Source organism: Vipera berus, assembly GCF_964194415.1.
Source record: "Vipera berus genome assembly, chromosome: Z".
Lineage (NCBI taxonomy): Eukaryota > Metazoa > Chordata > Lepidosauria > Squamata > Viperidae > Vipera > Vipera berus.
The window spans coordinates 19260790-19285323 of NC_138205.1; the positions used below are offsets into that span (position 1 = coordinate 19260790).

The 24534-nt window shown below is 46.1% G+C and overlaps 1 protein-coding gene across 1 annotated transcript in view; it reads left to right on the plus strand.

Annotated features, from left to right (window-relative positions):
- The window catches only part of LOC308678679 (receptor-type tyrosine-protein phosphatase H-like), a gene marked incomplete at both ends in the record, with an annotated part of 67863 nt that extends 48034 nt beyond the window's left edge, over window positions 1-19829 (plus strand). The window contains 8 exons of the mRNA XM_081345909.1: window positions 747-837; window positions 8301-8391; window positions 10809-10885; window positions 12465-12599; window positions 14075-14197; window positions 14948-15108; window positions 16403-16538; window positions 19692-19829. Of these exons, the coding sequence (XP_081202035.1) occupies window positions 747-837; window positions 8301-8391; window positions 10809-10885; window positions 12465-12599; window positions 14075-14197; window positions 14948-15108; window positions 16403-16538; window positions 19692-19829 (952 nt within the window). The remainder of the gene's footprint in view (window positions 1-746; window positions 838-8300; window positions 8392-10808; window positions 10886-12464; window positions 12600-14074; window positions 14198-14947; window positions 15109-16402; window positions 16539-19691) is intronic.
- Between the last annotated feature and the right edge of the window lie 4705 nt (window positions 19830-24534).

Genomic DNA, 24534 nt, shown 5'->3' on the forward strand with positions numbered 1-24534 from the left:
GAGGGAGTGAGGGAGAGAGAGAGGGGGAGAGAGGGAGGGAAGGACAGAGAGAGGGAGGGAGGGAGAAAGGGAGAGGGAGGGAGGGAAGTGGAGAGGGAGAGAGGGAGGGAAGGACAGAGAGAGAGGAGGGAGAAAGGGAGAGGGAGGGAGGGGAGGAGAGAGGGAGAGAGGGAGGGAAGGACAGAGAGGGAGGGAGAAAGGGAGAGGGAAGAAGGAAAGGAGAGGGTGAGAGAGAGACAGAGAGGGAAGGAAGGGGAAGGAGGGAGGGAGAGGGTGAGGGAGAGAGGGAAGAGAGAGAGAGGCAAAGAGGGAGGGATGTGGAGAAGGAGAAAGAGAATGGGAGAGGGAGGGAGGGAGAGAAGCGGGACGGAGAGAGGGAGAGAGAGGTGCAATGTAGGCCAGATGTAGGGAGATGATGGAATGGCCTTGAAGGACAGGAGAACAGTTGCTACTAAGGCAATGGGCAGATAAGAGGGGCTTGAGCCTGGGCCAAGGAAAAAAAATGGTCTCAGTCAAGCCCCTCCTTAGTTCAGGTGAAAATAAAGTGGGTGCAGAGAAGCCCATCCAGACTTGCAAGATTCTGTTATTGTAGCTTTACAATAAAAGGAGTAGCGGCCTACAGGTCATTGGTTTCCTACTCTGGCCTGCCTTGAAGGATTCCCACCAAACTACTTGGAGTAGCCTCACCTGACCTGCACCCTTTGGTATCGAAACGATCCAATTTCTCTACTTTTTATCTGTCATAGAGTCCTTGGTACAGTGCCTGTGTCGGCTTTCCCAGGCCATTGCTACGAGAAGCTGTCAGACAGCGCCTTCGGCTTTGCTGTTGAATACCAGGTAAGATGTTGCAGGCAGGGTTGGTTGAGAAACACACGAATGTCATAGAGAAGAACCTATCATGCAAATCCTGTGTCTCTAGGCAGAGCTTAGAAACCACTCTGTCTGCAGTGCCCCAAATCCAACGATTCCCAGCATTGACAGTCAGAGGCTCCTGGGCTCCTGGTTTGCCCCAGGACAAAGCATCCTGGGAAACAAGGATTTTGCTCCACTGAGCTTTCTCTTTGTATATGGGTGAGTTTCAATGGATCAGACATTCCTTTCGATCGAACATTTCTGGAGAAAAGCTGAAGGCAGAACAAGAAGCAAAGGATGGAAACGAATCCAAGAGAGAAGCAAGCTAGAACTGAGGAGAAATTTCCTGACAGTGAGAACAATTAATCAGTGGAACAACCTGCTTCCAGAAGCTGTGAATGCTCCAATACCGGAAGTTTTTAAGAGATTGGACAACCATTTGTCTCAAATGGTATAGGGCTGTGGTGGCGAACTATGGCACACGTGCCATAGGTGGCACGCAGAGCCCTCTCTGTCGGCACATGCGCCATTGCCCCAGTCCTAGGCCTTCAGCTGGGTTTTATAAAACCTTTTTGCTTTAGGCCTCCACTGCTCTGTGCAAAAAAAAAAAGTTCAAACAATCAATTTCGACTTATCACGGGGGGAAAAAAGATCTCACAAAGTTGGAATTGATTGATTGAACTTTTTAGTCCCTCCCCCAGTCTGCTGTTACCACCACAGCCACGCCCACTGAATGGGCCACGCCCACCCAATTGGCCACGCCCCCTGGCACCCAACAATACATAAGTGGGTTTTGGGTTGCAGTTTGGGCACTCAGTCTCTAAAAGGTTTGCCATCCCTGGTATAGGGTTTCCTGGTTGAGCAAGGGGTTGGACTAGATGACCTCCAAGGGCCACCACGAATGCTGCTATTGCTCTATGCTCCATATATCTTAATGCATATAAATGGATGCAATATAAAAAAATGGATTCAATTCCTGTTGCTCGCTGTTGTGCTATTGCAAAACATTAGAAAAATAAAGTGCACTGACATTGAATCAGTGATATTTACCATTAGAGGTTCCCCCCCCCTCTCATTTTCTCTTTTTTTTTTAAAAAAAAATGTGTGCTTTAGTTCTTGCCCTGGGACTTTGGACAGAAAATGTCATGTCACGGTGATAGTTTTCCCTTCAGTGAAAATGTTGCCCAAGGGAGAATCCCGATGTTTTCCATTTTAAGTCATCCTTTTATTCTGCATGAATGTGCGAGTTCTCTATAAAAGGATTGTATGTTCCAGTGTGGTCTACATTGGTTAGACTCCACTCTGCCTATGGTGTCAAGTTCTGAACCCCGCACTTTAGGGGCCCAGGAATCAAAGAAATTGGAACAGAAGCTCTAATTACATTCTTCAAATACTCACTGGGATGTCCCACAGAAGAACAAGAGCCTTGGTGGAGCAGTGGGCTAATGCCTCCTTAAGTAACACCAGCTGCCTGCAATTAGCGCAGGTTCGAGTCCCACCAGGCTCAAGGTTGACTCAGCCTTCCATCCTTCCAAGGTAGGTAAAATGAGGACCCAGATTGTTGGGGGCAATAAGCTGACTTTGTAATAATGCCACTTGGGGGGTGTATGAAAGCCCTAATAAGCAGGCATATACATAGAATGAAGGCTACTGCTAAGCTTGTAAGCCGAGTCTTCGGAGAAGGGCGGGATATAAATGGAATTAAAATAAAAAATAAAATAAAACATCTAAACTTATCTGAAAGGAAGGTGCTTTTTTTTCCTTTAAAAGGCAACTGGACTGGGGTTGTTGTTGTTGTTGTTTGCACTGTTCCAATATCAAAGAGTAGGTCAAGCTATTCTCCAAAGCGCCTGAAGGCAGGACCAAAAGCAATGGATGGAAACGAATCAAGGAAAGAAGCAACCTAGAACTAAGGAGAGTGAGAACAATTAAAAGAATGGAACGACCGGAGTTGTAGGTGCTCCAACACTGGAGGTTTTTAAGAAGAGATTGGACAACCATTTCTTTGAAATGATACAGAGTTTTCTGCCTGAGGTGGACTAGAAGACCTCCACGGTCCCTTCCAACTCTGTTGTTCTGTTATTCCATTATTTTCCTTGAGGAGGAAGAAGGAGGAAACATTTCACTTCTCATCCAAGAAGCTTCATCAGTTCTGATGATGGCGGTGGTGGGGATGGAAGGATAGGTTCTGATAGGATAAGGGTGGTGGAAATAGAAATATATTTTTTCCTTTGCAGTAATCTGGTCATTAGCACACTCTCTCTGAGAGTTATTGAGGCCACTTGGGGGTTGATCTGTGCCCCCAGGATCACTTGAAATAGAGTGCAAATGGATGTGGAATCTTCTTGGGACTGCTGCAAGGACTTGCATTCTTCTTCTTCCTCAGGAAAAAAAAAGTCCAGTTGCCTTTTGAAGGAAAAAACAAAACCACCTTCGAGACAATTACGACCAGGATGACTGAGAATCTCCACAAGATCTAAACTTCCCCCATGGGTCTTCAAATAATAGATTTAGACTTCTATGGTCTCCCTCAAGACAATGGTAAGAAAGCACTGCCTGGAGTACTATTAACCTGACATTCCCCAGGAGGATAGAGTCTGCAACTCCTAGAGTTCCCCAAAAGAATGACTATGCCAGTGATGGCGAACCTTTTAGAGACTGAATGCCCAAACTGCAACCCCAAACCCACTTGTGTATCGTCGGGTGCCGGGTGGGTGTGGCCCACTGGGTAGGCGTGGCCTATTGGGTGGGCGTGCCTGCGGTGATAATGGCAGACCGGGTGGGACTAAAAGGTTCAATCAATCAATTCCCACTTTGCGAGATCTTTTTTTTCCCCGTGATAAGTTGAAATTGATTGATTGAAACTTTTTTTTTTCACATGGCAGCAATGGCCTAAAGCGAAAAGGTTTTATAAAACCCAGCTTGAAGGCCTAGGACTGGGGCGATGGCATGCGTGCCCACAGGGAGGGCTCTGCGTGCCACCTGTGGCATGCGTGCCATAGGTTCGCCACCACGGGACTATGCCTTTTGGGAATCTCAAGTCCTGAGGTAGACCAAGCAGGGAAGGGGCAAGATGAGGGAAAGCTAGCCCAGTATGATCTAATGTTTGAATTGTACAGGTTGTCCTCGACTTACAACACTTCATTTAGTCACCGTTCAAAGTTACAACGGCACAAAAACAAAAGTGACTTGTGACCTTTTTTCACACTTGTGACCCTTGCAGCATCCCCATAGTCATGTGATCACAATTCAGGCCCTTGGCAACTGGCTCATATTTATGATGTTTGCAGTGTCCCAGGGTCATGTGATCACCTTTTGCAACCTTCTGACAAACAAAATCAGTGGCTGTATTGTGGTCGTAAGTCAAGGACTACCTGTATACTTATTTATATATGTTCCCAGTTGGAAGCATTCTTTGATTACACCAGCAATCTGCTTTCCTTGGAGGGAGGGGCAGTTTGCAGATCCCCACCTAGCTATCTCTTGTTTGTCTTCATATTTTTGTGAAATATCTATAAATACATTGTTTCCAACAGTGCAAACATCAGTTATGCAGAAAGAGTAGGCAAAGCAAGTGTTAGCACCTGAGTTGTTGATACTTCCTAAATTAACTTGCAACCACCGCGTTCACTGTTCTTAGAAGCTATTGTGGTTTTCAATTTTACTTCTGCAAAGCTTGAATTTCCACTTGGTTCAATTGGATTGGGGGCACGCATTGCAAATATGAACAAGTAAACATCAATTGTCATAGTAAGCTCTAATCTGATTGATCCCTTTCCTCGTCCTACCTTGAAATATATTTGTTAAAAAGGAGTGCTCCATATCTCAACTACCCTGCATCGTATTCAGCTTTTTATATTAATATGTCCTCAGTTTTCTTCCATTTGTTAGCACCTCTGTTATGGCTGGGTATAAGAGTTTCCAGACTGATGACAACTCAGGAGTTTGTTATATAAGCAACCCACTGCAAATATCCCCATTATCAGCAATTCAGATTGCTGGAATGTTTATAATTTCATCTTATTCATCTCAATACATCTTATGAAAGAGAAGTCTGCAACAATAATGTTTGGGAAAGAGTCGCTTTCCATTTTTGAGGGTTGTTAAAAATTCTGGCGTAATAGCTGTTGGTTTGTTTTTTTTAAGACCTCAGAAGCTTCAGAAAGGCACATTTTAAATAAACAGACACTAAGCAACAGATTTTCTCACCTATCCAGATGAAAACACCCGTTAGCCTTCTCCCAGTACCTTTCACATTTATGGATTTTAGGAATCCTCAGCAATAGCAATGCTTCCTGGGATTTCTTGCAGTTTAAGCCCACACATCTTGTGGCTGCCATGGGGAAGATTTGGCAACAGCATCAGAGCTCAGTGGTCCTCTGTAGTGTGTTGTATTCTTGTATGACTTTTTCACCGTATCTGCTGAAATGTCTGGTTTGTCTGGCACCAGGTATGAATCATGGATTCCCAGATATTATCAGTCTGGCTTCACTTAATAGGTTCACTTAAAAAGGTAAAGGTAAAGGTTCCCCCGCACATGCGTGCTAGTCGTTTCCAACTCTAGGGGCCAGTGCTCATCTCCGTTTCAAAGCCGAAGAGCCAGCGCTTGTCCGAGGATGTCTCCGTGGTCGTGTGGCCGGCATGACTAGACGCCAAAGGCGCATGGAACGCTGTTACCTTCCCACCGTAGTGGTCCCTATTTTTTTACTTGCATTTTTACGTGCTTTTAAACTGCTAGGTTGGCAGAAGCTGGGACAAGTAACAGGCGCTCACTCTGTTACGCGGCACTCGGGATTTGACCCGCCAAACTGCCGACCATCTGATCGACAAGCTCAGCGTCCTAACCCACTGAGCCACCGCGTTCACTTAAGGAAGGCCTTTTTTTCCCCCAGGGGGAGCATGGGTTGTGGGGTGAGGAAGGGAAACAATTGTCCAACTCCACACCCGAGCTGGATCCAGTCAAAATATGGTTCAGAATTTCATTCAAGGAAATCACTTTTCAGTATTTTGTCTTTCTCCCCCAATTTTCATGCATGGAATCATTGGCTTCGGTGGACAAAAAGCACATGTAGACCTACGACTGCAATTGAGGCCAAAATTTTATTTGTTAAGTGTGGCATTTGCCCCAGTTTACAATTTTTCTTGCCACTGTTGTTAGGTGATGATCACATAACCCTGGGGCAAAATTCATTCCAGTTGCCCAGTGTCTGAATTTTGATCACGTGGCCATGGGGATGCTGCAAAGGTTGTAACTATGAAAAACGGTCATAAGTCACACTTTTCAGTGCTCTTGTAACTTTGTGTAATGTATTGGGCTTGTTTTGTTAAGGGAACACCACGTGGGTAATTGCTGGAAGGTTGCTTGAGCAAGGAAGCTGGCTAACGGCTCCCAGCTCCTCAGACAACCCGTCTCCAGCGCTGCTATTGGTTGCCTCTAGGGCGGCAATAGGTTGCTGTAAACCTATTGGCCACCGCCTAGAGTCCAGGGTATAAATTGCTGCATTCGCAGCCCTGTTCCTCAGTTCAGATCCTGCAAGCAATAAACAATGATCTTTGCTGAACTCACTCGCCTCGTCTTCGTCATCAAGCAACGAACCCAGTACATAACACTCTGAATGGTCACTAAAGGAACTCTTGTAAGACGAGGACTTCCTACAATTCCTTTGATCTAGGATGCAAAGGAACAGAGTTGTTGTGGGTGGATTTCAGATAAAATCGCCTCAGACCTCTCCAATTTTTAAGAAATCTCTGCATCTTCAACAATTGAGGCGACCATCAATCCCAAGGCATGATGGCTGAGGATGTTGGGATTTGTAACCTAGCACAACTGCGAAGCAACTGGTTGGGAGGATGTCTATCCTCATCCTGTTAGCATTAAATGTCAATAGACTTCGTGGGACTTATTCTAAACTGACACATCAGAAAAAGGTTGAGAACAAGGAGCGAAGGTGTGGACAGAATCAAGATCACAAGAAGTGATACTACTGCTTTATAACACCTTGGTAAGACCACACTTGGAATACTGCATCCAGTTTTGGTCACCACAATATCAAAAAAAATGTTGAGATGCTGGAAAAAGTGTGGACAAGAGCAATAAAGATGATTGGGGGGCGGGGGAGCTGGAGGCTAAAACATGTGAAGAATGTTTGCAGGAATGGTGTATGTCTAGCCTAGTGAAAAGAAGAACTGGGGTGACATGATAGCAGTGTTCCAATATTTGAGGGGCTGCCACAAAGAAGAGGGAGTCAAGCTATTCTCCAAAGCACCTGAAGGCAGGACAAGAAGAAGCAACAGATGGAAACTGAACAAAAAGAGAAGCCACCTAGAACTAAGGAGAAACTTCCTGACAGTAAGAACAATCAACCAGTGAAACAACTTGCCTCCAGAAGTTGTAGGTGCTCCAACACTGGAGGCTTTTAAGAAGGGATTGGACAGGTCTCCTGCTTGCTCAAGGGGTTGGACTAGAGCAGGACTTTTCAACCAATGGTACGGGTACCACCTGTGGTACATTGGCACCTGGCAGGTGGTACACGACCATCCTAGAAAAGTGGTAGCTGGGGAGGGGAATGAGCTGAACCGGTGGCACTGCACAAGCCTGAGCGAGAGATGGCTGGAGCTGCAGGGTTGTCAGGGCTTAGTGGAAGCGCCATGATCTTCTTCATTGGCTGTCAGGGCTCAGCGGAAGCACCAGAATCAGCGCCTGGCTCCAGCTGGAGCTCGCGTTGATCCTGGCGCTTCTGCTGAGCCCAGAAGAAGCACCGATCAGCTGGAATGTTGCAGCATCTCCAGGATCTTATGATTTACATTCAGATGCTTGGCAACTGATTCATATTTATGACGGTCACAGTGTCCCAGTGTCATGTGAAGTGACCAAAACCTGCTGCAACCACCCAGCAGACGGAGGGAATAAAAACCAAACACACACACACACACACACCCGATGCCAATCCTCAACAGAAATGCTCACAACAATGAAAACCTCGGACAGCAGGAAGAGCGCTGCCAAGCGGGCAGGCAGTTGTCTTGCTCGGCTGTGGCTTGGGGGACACTTTTTTCAGTGCCATTGTAACTTCGAACAGTCACTAAGCGAACTGTTGTAAGTCGAGGACTACCTGTACTTCATCACTTTTTTACTTTTTTCTTTTTCTTTTTTTTTTTTGGTCATCAAGTTTTTGACACCTTGCTAGGCGGCTGGTGGTACTCGGATGTTGCCCTATCCTAAAAGTGGCACAATGGGTGAAAAGGTTGAAAAGCCTTGGTCTAGAAGACCTCCAAGGTCCCTTCCAACTCTGTTATTCCGTTATTGAAAGGAAGACGATTTCCAATATAGTAACACTCTTGCTTGACAGCTTGTTTTCGCCATTTGCTTTTGCTTTGTCTTATTTTGGAAGCCCTCTGTGCCCTGCTTTACTGAGTCAATATTTCTTCTTTCCTTGTCTGCATAAAAGCAACTGCAGGACACGGGGACAGCTCAGCTCCAGAGTGTCGCCCAGCAGCATGAAAATCAAGCTAAGAATCGCTATAGCAACGTTCTGCCATGTAAGTTCCGTTCCCTTACCTCGCAAGCCTTTTCATTATTTTATTTTTTTTCCATCCCATCGGAATGAACCCCTTCGGAAGGGGCTCTCTCTCTCTCTGTCCATCTGCAGGAAAATAACCAGAATGAGATCCAGTCTGGGGTGGAGGATGAAGTCAGCAAAAGAAGGGTTGACTTTAAAACTGGGCTTGAAGAGGCCATTGGACTACTGAAAGCATCTTTAGGGCAGATACAGTCAAGCAGCCTCTTGAACTGTGAATCGCGAGCTGCCCAATGGCCTCCAATTGAACGGATGCATAGTTCCATTCTACACCCTCCTGCCTCCAGCTTAGAAGACCCAGAATAGGGTATATGCAGTGTGCCCTATGCTTCCCTGTGCACTACTACACAAACACAATTGTTCTGTTCCAGCCTACGACCGGCCCTGTTGGAATGTCAGGGACAACCCCTTTTTATATTCAATAGGCTGGAACTAATCCACCCAAATTTATTTGCAAAAGCTAAACGAAAAAGTTCAAACAAAAGTTAAACAAATACAGACCAAGACTTTATCAGAAGCTTTTCAAACGGTTGCCTTCAGCAACCAGCACCTCCCACACATTCCCCTTTTAAACAGCAGTCTCAAGGCATGGCTTCTCATTGCCTTCTCCCGAGTTGCCTCATTGCTTTCCTTTGCTCAGTTCTGCTAGATTGCCTCCTGCTCCTAGCATCCCTGAACAGAGCCAGCTGTAGATCGTCTTCTTCCAATCTTTCAGGCTCACACAGCTGGGTCTGAGGAGGAACAAGATGGAGGGGCCTGGCTGAGAGTTCTGTGGTGCATCAGAACTTTCCTCTGACACCAAAGGCTCTCCAAACCCCTCCTCCTCCTCCTCTTCAGAATTGTCCGACTCAGCTGCCGAAACCACAGGCTGATGCTGAATCACAACAACGTCAGGCCCCATGAACAAATAATGACACATTGAGTTGCTTTTGAGGACTACCTTTATACTGGTGGCATATAAAACCCTGGTGGGGCAGTGGCTAGAATGCAGTATTGCGGGCTAACTCTGCCCACAGTCCAGAGTTTGATCTTGAATGAGCTCAAGGTTGACTCAGCCTTTCATTCTTCTGAGATCGGCCAAATGAGGACCCAGATTGTTGGGGCCAATAGGCTGACATTATAAATCGCTCAGAGACTGGTGGAAAGCACTATGGAGAAGTATGTAAATCTAAGCGCTATCGCGATTTATTGTTGTTACCCAACAGACAGAATCTTGCCAGATTAAAACAATTATGCATAAATATAGATATACTCTGTAAACTGATAGGGAGGCCCCATCTTTGCCCACTTCCTACCTATTAGATATTCCAAGCTCCACTGATTCTTTGTCCTCTGGGAAGCACTGAGCCACCGTATCCCTACCACACATAGACACATAGACACACACAAAAACACATAGACACACACACAAAAAGGGGGAAGACAGAAACTCAACACACTCCAGGAGCATCTGCAAAAGGGTCAAAAAGTCAAACTGGCAGTTGTGTGATCCAAGCCCTTTCCCCCAGCCCGATATTTTTGACCACCCTGTGGACATCTCTGACATATACACACTGTCAAGACTAATTTGCACTCTCACCTATATTCTGCTTTGCTCGCAGCTTGACAAAGAAAAGGGAGGAGGGTGGGATGAAATGCATGGGCAGAGGGAATTGCATCTGGGCATCACCAGTTCCCGTCAGACAGTGCTCCAACCCAAGGACATTTTGAGCAGGTGGATTAGCATGGCCGCTGGTACCCATAACAATGTGGAAAGAAGTGATTGGTGGATGTAATGGATTATGGGTGGCCCATAGGGAAAAGGGGGAATTAACTATGCTAGCTTTTGCATGGGAAACCCAGAGCTGGTTTCGCTTTGATTGTGCCAATATGGTATATTCAGTAAAGTTTATACTCTTGGTAAAATAATGTCCTATGAGTTTTCTTTTTCACCAACTGGACAGAGGACATGTTGTGTCATTACCTAGAAGAAAATACAAGTGCCTCTTATGGCCAGTAATGGTAAAAGAATTGAATAGCATTCCAAAAGCTGTGTTTGGCAAGCTTTGCCTATATTTTTGTTCCAGAATTTCACCCATTACACTCAATGTAAAAGATCCTGCTTGAACTTTGAACATCCCACTGTAGAAGTCTGATTCAAGTCTAATTGGTTTTGGTGCAACTCAACAGTCACCATTCCACAGAGGACACTTTAATGCTCTACACTAGTGCTTGAGAATCACTAGAATTTTTATCTAGAATTCTGGGTCAATGTAATATAATGGAGACAATGCTGGATTTCAACCAGAAAGACTGAGGTCCTATGTGTTTCTTATCTTCACTACTATTCTTTTGCTCTCAATCTTCTCCTGAGTGCCATTTTTGGTTCTTTCTCCACAGATGACCATGCACGAGTCCATCTCACCCTCAAGCAAGAAGATCCCTATTCAGACTACATCAATGCTAGCTACATGCCTGTATGTCTTCGCTACTGCCTTTTTGGGATGCGATGTTGGCTAAGAGTGCTGAAAAAGTAGATGGAAGCCAGTTTGACTCCCTGAACTGCTCATGCTGGGACATGTTTAAAGCATTCCAAATTAATTCCAAATGCCAAGATGAATAATGTGCAACCCTGATACTGGATGTTATATCCAGAAGCCTTTCATAGTTGCTAGTGAATTGCTATTTTTAGTGCAACAGAAGAGAGAAATGATTAAGTAATGGATCATAGCCATATTCAGAACAGAACAGAACAACGGAAGGGACCTTGGAGGTCTTCTAGTCAAACCCCCTTCTCAGGCAGGAAACCCTATACTATTTCAGATAAATTGTTGTCCAATCCATTCTTAAAAACCTCCGGTGTTGGAGCACCTACAACTTCTGATTCCACTGATTAATTGTTCTAAGTATCAGGAAAATTTCTCCTTAGTTCCAGGTTGCTTCTCTCCTTGGTTAGTTTCCATCCGTTGCTTCTTGTCCTGACTTCAGTTGCTTTGGAGAAGAGCTTGACTCCGTCTTCCTTGTGGCAGCCCCTGAGATATTGGAACACGTGTATCATGTCATCATCCCCTAGTCCTTTTCACTAGACTAGGCATATCCAATTCCAGCAAACGTTCTCCATATATTTTAGCCTCCAGCCCCCTCATCGTCTTTCTTGCTCTTCTCTACACTCTTTCTAGAGTCTCAACATCTTTTTTACATCGTGGCGACCAAAACTGGATGCAGTATTCCAAGTGTGGCCTTACCAAGGCATTGTAAAGTGGTATTAACACTTCACGTGATCTTAATTCTATCCCTCTATTAATGCAACCTAGGACCGTGTAGGCTTTTTTGGCAGCTGCAGCAATTTCACCATATTTGATCATACATTTCACTACATTTGAACATACGGTGCTAATGACAACAAATGCGGGTGTCCTGGATCCTGTTATTTTGATACACCTTTTTTTTTTTTGGATTTCAGCCCCGCAGCCCAAAAGCCAAATATGATCTCCACCCTGAAAATGGTTGCCTCTCCCCATCTTCTGCCACTGATACAGCTAACTGGAAGTATTATTTCCATTTGATGCAATATATGTTTGCCCTTTGACGTCTAATGTAATTTGGACTCTATTTTTTTCCCCCTCCAAACCTTTCATCTTCACTTAACAAAGGCCACTTTGAGAGTCTGCTTCGGCTTCGCCCGTCATAAATGAGCACCACATATCAAAGTGCTTGCTTTTAGGCCAGCTCCCGTAGACGGTCATCTCTAAATTGTGTTCTCCTCTTTGGGATCTATTAGTCTGGGAGCCTATGTGCTCCTAATGACTTAATGGAAAGTAATGCAATTTCAGTCCACGTGCAGGGGCATAAGGAGACATCGCTCTGCCTTTCGGAAACAATTGTTTTGTTGACTTCTCCCGAGTCTCAGAGCAACGCTTCGTTTTGACCAAGGCAGCCTTGAGCACAACATGCAACGCTTTTTTAGAAATACAACAATGATTTTTTTAAAAAAATGAGCAAATGTTTTTGTGTGTATGTAGATATAAACTGATGTAACACCTCTCCCCTCCCAAGGGCTGCAAGAAGGAGAAGGAGTTCATCGCAGCACAGGGACCGCTGCCTGCCACGCTCCGTGACTTCTGGCGCATGATATGGGAGCAGCGGATCACCACCATAGTCATGCTCACAAATTGCGTTGAGAACGGAAGGGTGAGGATGGCCCTTTGCTTCAGCACCAAGCATGTGCTGGAGGGATGCAGTGCTGGGCTTTGAAAGGTTTTGCTCTTTTTAATCTCAGAATCCAAATGCCATGGCTACATCTCAGCCATCCAGGCTTCATGAGCTGGCAGCCATTGTTGGGGGGGGAGGGGATGGGAAGGGAAATTTTGGAATGAAAGGGAGAAGGTGAGAATGGAAGCTCAGCTGAGTCACGTGAGAAGCTCCAGCCAGCCAAGGTCAAGTAAGGATATGCAGAGCTGGAAACCCAGCACCTGTTTCCTAAACAATATACAAGCAACCAGTGCTTTTTTGTAAAAGAAAAAGGTGCCAGAACACACACGTCATACAACCCGCCTTGCCTACCCTACAAGGTTCCGTCCAAAAAAGGTGCCGGAACTCCGTTCTGAGCGTTCTATGACATAAAAAGCCCTGCAAGCAACTGATTGGACATTTGCAGATAACTGGGGGGGTGGGGGATGGCCAGAGGGGGTGGGGGGAGTGAAAATGAACTTTCCTTTCCTCAGGTTTAGCTTACACCACTTCTGCAATCATTTAAAGTACAGTCTCGGTAAAACAAATGGCCAGGAGTGTTTCTTTGCTAGAGCAGGGCTTTTCAACCTTTTCACCCATTGTGCCACTTTTAGGATAGGGCAACATCCGAGTACCACCAGTCGCCTAGCAAGGTGTCAAAAACTTGATGACCAAAAAAAAAAAAGGAAAAAAGTGATGAAGTACAGGTAGTCCTCAACTTACAACAGTTCGCTTAGTGACTGTTCGAAGTTACAATGGCACTGGAAAAAAGTGCCCCCCAAGCCACAGCCGAGCAAGACACCTGCCTGCCCACCCAGCGGCACTCTTCCTCCTGTCCGAGATTTTCATTGTTGTGAGCATTTCTGTTGAGGATTGGCAGCGGGGGTGGGGTGGGGGTATGTTCGGTTTTTACCCCCCCCCCCGTCTGCTGGGTGGTTGCAGCATGTTTCGGTCACTTCACATGACCCTGGGACACCGTGACCGTCATAAATATGAATCAGTTGCCAAGCATCTGAATGTAAATCACAAAACCCTGGAGATGCTGCAACATTCCAGCTGATTGGTGCTTCTTCTGGGCTCAGCAGAAGCGCCAGGATCAGCGCCGAGCTTCAGCTGGAGCCTGGTGCTGATCCTGGCGCTTCTGCTGAGCCCTGACAGCCCTGCAGCTCCAGTCGTCTCTCGCTCAGGCTTGTGCTGTGCTGCCACCGCTTCAGCTCATTCCTCTCCCCCGCTACCACTTTTCTAGGATGGTTGCATACCACCTGCCAGGTGCCAATGTACCACAGGTGGTACCCATACCGCTGGTTGAAAAGCCCTGTGCTAGATGACTGAGTGGGGTGGTTGACACCCAATTTGACAGGCATCTCATAACTTTACCACTTGTCCCCAGTGCTACAAATCCCATCAAATGTCCTTCCAATTTTTCTCCTGACCAGGTGAAATGTGAACACTATTGGCCCTTGGACTACACCCCCTGCACCTATGATAACATTACTGTGTCTGTTATGACAGAAACCATACTCCCTGATTGGTCTGTCCGTGACTTCTGCATCAAGCAGGTGAGTGATTGAGACTCAAAGCTGCCTTCTCCTTCTGAGCTTAACATGCCGCAAGAAGTGCTACCTGGCTCAATCCTTTTCAAGTGACTTCCACCTTGACAGCCCAAGGGAAAAATACACCATCATTTCCCATGCTCAGGTACCTATGGGAGCCAAAAAGGGATGTAGGGGAAAAAGAAAGGGGAGTAGGCATGGGTGAATATCAAGAGTTCCCAAGTACAAGGGGGGGAAAATCGTACTCCCCCAAATTTGTGTCTTGGTTTGGGGAATATCTGAATTATGTGTTTCTCAACACATAATTCCAGGAATGGTTGCTGGAATTGGATATGTCTAGTTTAACGAAGAGAAGGGCGAGGGGTGACATGATAGCAGTGTTCCAATATCTCAGGGGCTGCCACAAAGAAGAGGGAGTCAAGCTATTCTCCAAAGCGCCTGAAGGCAGGACAAGAAGCAACGGATGGAAACTAGTCAAGGAGAGAAGCAACCTAGAACTAAGGAGAAACTTCCTGACAGTTAGAACAATTAACCAGTGGAACAACCTGCCTCCAGAAGCTGGAAGTTTTTAAGAAGAGACTGGACAGCCAGTTGTCTGAAATGGTATACTTAGGGTTTCCTGCCTGAGAAGGAAGGTCAGGACTAGGTGACCTCCAAGATCCCTTCCAACTTTATTATTATTATTATTATTATTATTATTATTATTATTATTATTATTATTATTATTATTATTATTATTATTATTATTATTAACAGGTGAGCACGTTTGAAGTTCGCCATGCTAGGCATTATCACTACACATCATGGCCAGATCATGGTGTGCCCCAAACCACAGACACCATTCTTCGTTTCCGAGATCTTGTCAGGCAGGACTTGGACAAAATGAAGGATAATGGGCCAGTTCTGGTTCACTGCAGGTACATCAAGTGGGAGTGAGAAGGTCCGGGGCAAGAAAAAAACCAAGGGAAGGTGGGACACTCATTACTGAGATCTTCTCCAATGGATCTGCTCAGAGTGACTCTTCTTTCTAAGCAAGGTGGCACTATTGATTAGGATCTTCTCCGCTGAGGGCTTCAGTCTCCCTTCACTTTCCAATAAATCAAGCACCGAGAAAGTCATATAGGTCATGCTGGTTGGGGATGATGGATGTTGAAGTTCAAGATATCTAGAGGGCCCCAGGCTGAATAAGGCTGATCTAGAATATCTCCCATGGTGTCTGCCTCACTAGATAGACCAGGCTGGGAAATCAACGCCACCCAAAACTAGAGCTATACTTTATTGAGATAGGCTATAATCTCTACCCCTACTGACACCAAACAACACCAGTTCCATTGGAGCAACACCGAAATCATCGGCCATGCTACCACCTGCCAGGCTCGTGAGTTCATCGAAGCCCGGCCAATCGCAAGCAATTCCATCAGCAGACACCTTGACCTACAGCCAGCCTACGAACCCCTCAGGATCCAAATCAACCACACAGCCAACCAGAGACAGCACCGACCCTCAAACGACCCACGCAAACCCCCCTCCTCCCCCCCACCAGCAGTTCACCTCCTAATGACCCTGGCCTGAGGTAACCTCCCCATAACAAGACCCATCACAAGCCTCTCACTGATGACTCACACCTGACCCATCACAAGACCCATCAGAAGACCCTCACTTGACACACCCACACCTGAAGCCCTTATAAACAGGAGAACATTGACACTGACGTCCCCTAAACTCCGCTAAAGGTGTTACCTAGCCTGGTAACGAAACGTTTGGAAACCAACCCACAAGCTTGGAGAAGGAACTTTCACCCTCATAGGCTATGATAACAGAATCTTGCAAGCTTGTGTGTGCTTTACTTTACCTTCTTCTTATGCTCCAATGAATCGGGAACAAATCAGCCTGAGTGACTTCCAAAGACTATTTTGCTTCCCAGGACTATTTTAGCCCTCTCTGCTTATGTAACGTTCTTGCCTATTTCTGTCAAAGTCGTCTTCCTTAGTCATAACATACATCTAGAGCAGGAGTCCTCAACCCTTGGCAACTTTAAGACTTGTAGGCTTCAACTCCCAGAATTCCTCAGCCAGCAAAGCTGGGAGTTGAAGTCCACAAATCTTAGAGTTGCCAAGGTTGAGGACCCCTGATCTAGAGCATAGTTGAGGTTCTCCATGCCTGATTGCCTCTTTTTTTTTCTTCTTCTTCTTCATTTTTCCACCTTTCCAGTGCTGGGGTGGGCCGGACAGGCACGTTTATTTCTCTAGATTCACTCCTGTGTGAAGCCCAGGACCGAGGAGAGATTGGTGTCTTTTCATTTGTTGAGAAACTGAGAAGGAACCGTCCACTCATGATCCAGAATGAGGTGAGAGAATGGAAAACAGTGACATGGAGAAGCAGATCTGGTCTATGGGCAAACATCTCTGAATTATTTAGAGAATTTGTCAGGGAGAAGTGGCGGGGGAAGAATTACATACATGCTCCACCGCTCATTTTGAGAGTTCCTCTGGATTTGACCCATATCCCTTCTCAGGTTGTACAGTTGGCAGGTACAAGTAGTCCTCAACTTACGACTACCACTGAGCCCAGAATTTCTGTTGCTAAGCAGGACATTTGTTAAGTGAGTTTCGTCCCACTGTACGACCTTTCTTGCCACAGTTGTTAAGCGAATCGCGGCAGTTGTGAAATTAGCCACAGGGTTGTCAAGTGAGTCAGGTTTTTCCACCTGACTGTGTTGGTCAGAAGGTTGCAAAAAAAGTGACCATGTGACTCGGGGAACACGGCAACCATCATAAATACGAGTCAGCTGCCAAGCGCCTGAATTTTTTAAAAAATTTTTTATTTATATACCGCCCTTCTCCCGAAGGACTCAGGGCGGTGAACAGGGCAAACATATAAAAATACAAAAATACAAAAGTTAAAAAAGAATTAAACACAATGCCCAAGCTAAAACAATAAATACATATATTAAAAACAACAGTAAAATCCCAACCCATCCCCCATCAGGCCAGGCCGGCTTGTTCGAATAAGTGAGTCTTCAGATCGCGTCGGAAGGAGCGAAGGTCGGGCGCCATCCGGAGCTCAACCGGCAACCGATTCCATAAATCCGGGGCGCCCACAGAGAAGGCCCTCCCCCTGGGGGCCACCAGACGACATTCTCTGACCGGTGGCACCCTGAGGAGGCCCTCTCTGTGGGAATGCACAGGGCGGAGGGAAGTTGATGCCGGCAACAGGTGATCCCTGAGGTACTCCGGACCCTGATCATGTGACCCCGGGGATGCGGCAATGGTTGTCAGTGTGAAAAATGGTCCAAAGGTATTTGAAGAAGGGGGAGTCAAAGAGGCCATCTACGTTAAATTGAACAACCCTGCAGGCCTCAACAGAAAGGGAAGGATAGGAGCCCACCTCTCTCCCGTCCACAACACAGTCCTTCGTCCCATGAAGCTTCCACACCCGCTTGCACTTTGATTCAGGTGACCCTGAGGGCACAGATAAATCCGCAACTGGCCTCAACGATCTTCAGAACTAAGGACTGACCTTCAGAGTGCTAACGACAGGATGACTGCAAAGAATATAAATCCTTCCGTTCCCCACCAGTCAGTTAGAACTGAAGAAACGTTTTGAATGAGAAGTGAAACATTTTTCGAGGGGAAAAAACCGCACACACCAGAAAGTCCAATTGCCTTTTAGAAAAGCATTTTTGGGACGGTACCCGAGGGACTGCTATTGTCTTTTTTTCTATGGGGTGCTTTTATTTTCCATCAAGAGCTTCCTGGTCATTTTCTGTCTAACTATTAACTAAGGCTTTAACACCTGGAATACTGCATTCAGTTTTGGTCACCACATTACGAAAAAGATGTTGAGACTTTGGGGAAAAAGTGCAAAGAAGAGCAACTAAGATGATTAAAGGCCTGGAGACTAAAACATACGAAGGACAGTTGTAGGATCTGGGTACGGCCAATCTAGAGAAAAGAAGAACTAAGGGGAACATGATAGCAGTATTCCAGTATTTGAGAGGTTGCCACAAAGAGAAGGGGGTCAACTTATTTTCCAAAGCTCCAGAGGGCAGGACAAGAAGCAATGGATGGAAACTAATCAAGGAGAGAAGCAACCTGGAACTAAGGAGAAACTTCCTGACAGTTAGAACAATAAACCAGGCCTGCCTTCAGGAGTTGTAGGTGCTCCATCACTGAAGGTTTTTAAGAAGACACTGGAGAGCCAATTGTCTGAAATGGTATAGGGCCATGGTGGCGAACCTATGGCACGCATGCCATAGGTGGCATGCAGAGCCCTCTCTGTGGGAACCCGCGCCATCGCCCCAGTCCTAGGCCTTCAGCTGGGTTTTATAAAACCTTTTCGCTTTAGGCCTCCGACGTGTGCAAAAAAAAAAAGGTTCAATCAATCAATTTCAATTTCTTGCAGGAAAAAAAAAGATCTCGGAAAGTTGGAATTGATTGATTGAACCTTTTAGTTCCACCCAGTCTGCTGTTACCACCGCAGCCACGCCCACCCAATGGGCAACGCCCACCCAATGGACCACGCCCACCCGGCACCTGACAATACATAAGTGTGTTTTGGGTTGGAGTTTGGGCACTCGGTCTCTAAAAGGTTCACCATCACTGGTATAGGGTCTCCTGTTTGAGCAAGGGGTTGGACTAGATGACCTCCAAGTCCCTTCCATCTCTATTCTGATTGATAGGATTAGTCTTTTTTTTTTAACTCCCAAGCCACTCAGTTGGTGCTCACACTTACTGTGAAAAAGATAAAGCTGCCTTGGAGTTGAGCTCTAGTCCTGGCGACTGCAATCAATACATCTATTTAGTTTTCCTGGCAACAGGAAGGAAACCGTTTGCCATTGTCTTCCTGCAGTATTAATTTTTCAACCCTCAAAGGCTACGCCTGCTGCCCTGCAATTCCCTGTCGATCTCCCGGTGCCAAGAGTTTTTGTTTTGACCTCCCAAGCTAAGTTACAGCCATGGATTTTTCTGGTGATCTTCCAGGACCAATTACTACTTCCAGGTCTGATCTAGCTTAGCTTTCTGAAATCAGGCCAAGTCAGCTGGGCATTCCCCCCACCCCCACCCCAAAGCTGGGCAAATGGGTATCTGCAGTGCTTTTTTTTGTAAAAGAAAAAGGTGCCGGAACTCACATATCTCATACAACCTGCCTTGCCTACCCTACAAGGTTCCATCCAAAAAAGGTGCCGGAACTCCGTTCTGAGCGTTCTATGAGAAAAAAAGCCCTGGGTATATGCTCTGGAAGGAACTGGGGTACGTTTGAATCAACTCCCAACTGAGCTTGCCACGTGCATATAGCTATACAAACAGCCACATTTCCCAGTATGATTTCTGCATCACTGGGTTTTGGGTGTGCGTGCGTGTGTGTGTGTGTGTGTGTTTAACGAATTGGCCAATACCTCTGACCACCGCTGATGTCCCTGTGGGGCAACTCAAATCAATTGTTTATGCCATGTTCAGCTATCTAACCCTCCCCTGCTCCTCTCTCTCTCTTTCCACAGGATCAGTATGTCTTTTTGCACCAGTGTCTGCTGGATGGGATCCAGTCTGCCCCAACGAATGCCCGGGTGATCCAGGAACATCCTGCTGTCTATGAAAACATTATGGCTATGCAAACCTATGAGGTCTCCCGAGTGTGAGAGGCTTGGCTTTTGCCCAGGCAAGAAGATCCCTCTATAGCAGGGCTTTTCAACCAGTAGTACGGGTACCACTTGTGGTACATTGGCACCTGGCAGGTGGTACATGACCATCCTAGAGAAGTGGTAGCGGGGGAGGGGAATGAGCTGAACCAGTGGCAGCACCGCACAAGCCTGAGTGAGAGATGGCTGGAGCTGCAGGGCTGTCAGGGCTGAGTGGAAGCGCCAGGATCAGCGCCAGGCTCCAGCTGGAGCTCAGCACTGATCCTGGCACTTCTGCTGAGCTTAGAAGAAGCACCGATCAGCTGGAAAGTTGCAGCATCTCCAGGGTCTTGTAATTTACATTCAAATGCTTGGCAACTGATTCATATTTATGATGGTCACAGTGTCCCAGGGTCTTGTGAAGTGACCAAACCCTGCTGCAACCACCCAGCAGATGGGGGGAATAAAAACCAAACACTCCTCCACCCTACCCCCCCACCCGCTGCCAATCCTCAACAGAAATGCTCACAACAATGAAAACCTCGGACAGGAGGAAGAGCGCCGCTGGGCGGGCAGGCAGTTGTCTTGCTCGGCTGTGGCTTGGGGGGCACTTTTTTCCAGTGCCATTGTAACTTCGAACAGTCACTAAGCGAACTGTTGTAAGTTGAGGACTACCTGTACTTCATCACTTTTTTCTTTTTTGGGGGGGGGTCATCAAGGTTTTGACACCTTGCTAGGCGACTGGTGGTACTCGGATGTTGCCCTATCCTAAAAGTGGCACAATGGGTGAAAAGGTTGAAAAGCCCTGTTCTATTTTTTGCAAAACAATTGCCCCTCCCAAAAAAAGATTGAGGCATTTCGCCCCCCTCACCGAATTTAACTTCCATGTTTTAAATGGAGTAAATTTGCAGAAGCAAACTTCCCAGACTGTATAGGTAGTTTTCTTCTCTGAAATAATTAATTATCGAAATAAAAAGATTCCCAGTGATTCAGAGCCTCCCTTTTAGCCTCAAATAATCGTTTCGTCAATTAATTAAGTAAACATGACCGCCTTTAAAAAAAATTGTTGGCATACAAGATGACTAAGGCAAAGCCATGATACAAAACTGAATCAAACACACTAAGTAACCTTTGAATCACAGAGAACCGAAGTATGAATGTCTTACTTTACCAAGTTGTGCGCAAGAAACATTCTTTCCTGTTGACAATGAATTCACGTTCTTGATGTACACAACAGTTTGTCTACTCCTTTGCCCCAGCCATCCTCTTCTCTCACACCACTGTTCTGGGAATTGGGAGGGGAGGAGGGGGGAGGGTAGCAATTGTGGCACAACAGCAGAGTTCTTCCTCCAATTATATACTGTGTGAAAGTTGGGCCCTAAAAGAGATTAAGACTGAAGCACACAGCCTGGCTGAATTATTTGGTTGCCTCAGCAACCTGAGTGTCAGCTCCACAATGTTGCCATGGAGAACTCACACACACACACTATATACATATACGTATATGTATATACATACCTATACCTATACACACACATACACACACACACACACACACGTGTGTATGTGTGTATGTATATACACACACCACAAACACACAGACATACACACATATGCACTTACATTCAGGTGTGAATGTATGGAAGTGTATAGACAGAAGAAAAGCTTGCCTTCCTTCCTTTCTTCCACACCCACAAACACACATACACAAATCTATATATAATAAATAATCTCCCTCCTATATATACAGTATATATGCATGTGAATATATTACATGCTGCATTCATATATCAGCATATATGCCTACTGCATTCATATATATGCATGCATGCATGCATGCATATGTGTGTGTGTGTGTGTGTAGTGATAGCTTCTTGACAGTTCTAAAAGGCAGATTTGAATGCATGTGTGTACGTGTATGTGTGTACATAGATACATATATAAATGCATACATATATACAGGGCTTTTTTTCTCATAGAACGCTCAGAACGGAGTTCCGGCACCTTTTTTGTTGTTGGCAGCCTGGGGGTTGGGGACCCCTGCTCCAAAGCACCTGAAGGCAGGACAAGAAGCAACAGATGGAAACTAGGATGGAAACTAATCAAGGAGAGAATCAACCTGGAAATAAGGAGAAATTCCCTGACAGGTAGAACAATAATTCAGTGGAACAACTTGCTTCCAGAAGCTGCGGGTGCTGTGTGAAAGTTGGGCCCTAAAAGAGATTAAGACTGGATGGATTCTGGAACACGGGTGGGTGGGATGAAGTCCAAGATGCTCTTTTTGGGAGGAGAGGAGAGAAAGCTACTGAGGCCTTGCCGTTGAAAGGAGGGTAAACTGCAGGTAAGAATGGTGGGACAGGAAAGAAACTGAGATGAATTTAGATCCCAGTGCTGATAAATCAAAGAGGTCTGGATGCCCTTGAGTTTGGTGCTGGGATTCAGGATTCTTCTTCCTTCTTCTCAGTGCTTTTTTTTGTTAAAAAAAAAAGGTGCCAGAACTCACACATGTCATACAACCCGCCTTGCTTACCCTACAAGGTTCCATCCAAAAGAGGTGCCGGAACTCCGTTCTGAGCGTTCTATGACAAAAAAAGCCCTGATTCTTCATCCCCCTCCTCCCCCTCCTTCTCATCCTCCTCCTCCTCACTAGTGTTATTTCCGCACTATGGCAGTTTCTGCTTGGGATCCAGACTTCTTAGATGTGCTCAAGAGATGAGAAAGTAGAAGGCTGGAAGGTAGCCCTAAGCATTGGGTTCTTTGGGAGAACGGTGGCATTCATCTATCGGGATGCCAGGCTCTCACCCTTATAAATGAATAATAGAGAGCTGTCCGTTTTCAGATGGTATTAAACTTCCATTTTCATCAGCCCTAACCCAAATGATGAATGGGTGGAGATGACTGAACGACAAGCTTCGAAAGGGAGGGGGGAACTGGCTGAGGAATCCAAGGTTCCCTTACACAGACTTACACTGTACATGCGTGAAGGGCAGAGCCATATTCTTCTGCATTTTCCTTCTGGGTTTTCGAAAGGAAATGCGGTTTAGCGGTTTACTAGAAAGATGGGTCTCTGTGTGTATGCTGCGGACAAAACTAAATGCCAAAAACCCACCTAACTTTAATTTTATTATGCAGCGAGACAGAAATATTTGCTGGAGGAGTTCCTTACTCCACAGGAGGGCAGCAATGCCTCTCTCTGTCTCTCTCACTCACTCACTCACTCACACCCACCCACAACATAGATAGATACATGCAGCCCTCTTTTAGCCCACCCCGCAATTGTGTCCATCTTGGCTCCGTCTCCCGCTGCTGCACAAGCCCATTAGCAACAGTACACACCATTCTTCCTCATAAGTTATCATTCCCATCCAGTTCAAAAGACACCCTCTTCTCCTTAATGTTCTGCCTCTTGCACAGAATGACCCACACTTCTTTTTATTTCTACAGGTGTGAATACCTGTACCTTTCCTCTTCACTAGCACACAATCCATTCTATTGTGAAAGCATACACCCACCAGACTTGAGATGAGCCTTCCCACCATTCTACAAAAAAACCCACAAAATCTTATTTCGGTCATTCAGCTTGTTCTAAATGCCTTACATTCATTCACTTGCCTCCTCTATACCAGGGCTTTTCAACCTTTTCATCCATTGTACCACTTTTAGGATAGGGCAACATCCGAGTACCACCAGTCGCCTAGCAAGGTATCAAAAACTTGATGACCAAAAAAAGAAAAAAAGGAAAAAAGTGAGGAAGTACAGATAGTCCTCGACTTACAACAGTTTGCTTAGTGACTGTTCGAAGTTACAATGGCATTGAAAAAAGTGTCCCCCGAGCCACAGCTGAATAAGACACCTGCCTGCCCGCCCGGCGGTGCTCTTCCTCCTGTCCGAGGTTTTCATTGTTGTGAGCATTTCTGTTGAGGATTGGAAGCGGGGGTGGGGTGGGGTGTTTGCTTTTTATTTCCCCCCCCTGCTGGGTGGTTGCAGCAGGTTTTGGTCACTTCACATGACCCTGGGACACTGTGACCGTCATAAATATGAATCAGTTGCCAAGCATCTGAATGTAAATCACAAGACCCTGGAGATCCTGCCACATTCCAGCTGATTGGCGCTTCTTCTGGGCTCAACAGAAGCGCCAGGATCAGCGCCGAGCTCCAACTGGAGCCTGGCGCTGATCCTGGCGCTTCTGCTGAGCCCTGACAGCCCTGCAGCTCCAGCCGTCTCTCGCTCAGGCTTGTGCGGTGCTGCCACCGGTTCAGCTCATTCCCCTCCCCCTCTACCACTTTTCTAGGATGGCTGCGTACCACCTGCCAGGGGCCAATGTACCACAGGTGGTACCCGTACCACTGGTTGAAAAGCCCTGCTCTATACATTTCATGCATTTGTGACAACATCTTCTTTTCTAATTGCCTTGCTGAGAACGCCCCATAAAGTGTCACCTGTTCCGTCTTCTGGTACTTTGCATTAATACTGTACATCTGCTGCAAAGATCAGAATCTTAAAAGCACAAAAAGCAAAGGAAGACAGACAGAGGAATCCAAAATCTGCTGGAAGTAGATTCCAAAACATCAAAAAAATGCTTCAAAGAATACATAGAGTGCAGAGGTGGGGAACATCCCCTCCGTTGTTTTTGTATAAAGGTAGTCCTTGTTTAGCAACCAGAATTGGGACCGGGAGCTCCATTGTTAAGCAAAGGGGTTGCTAAGTGAAGCTGTGACTGTGCTTA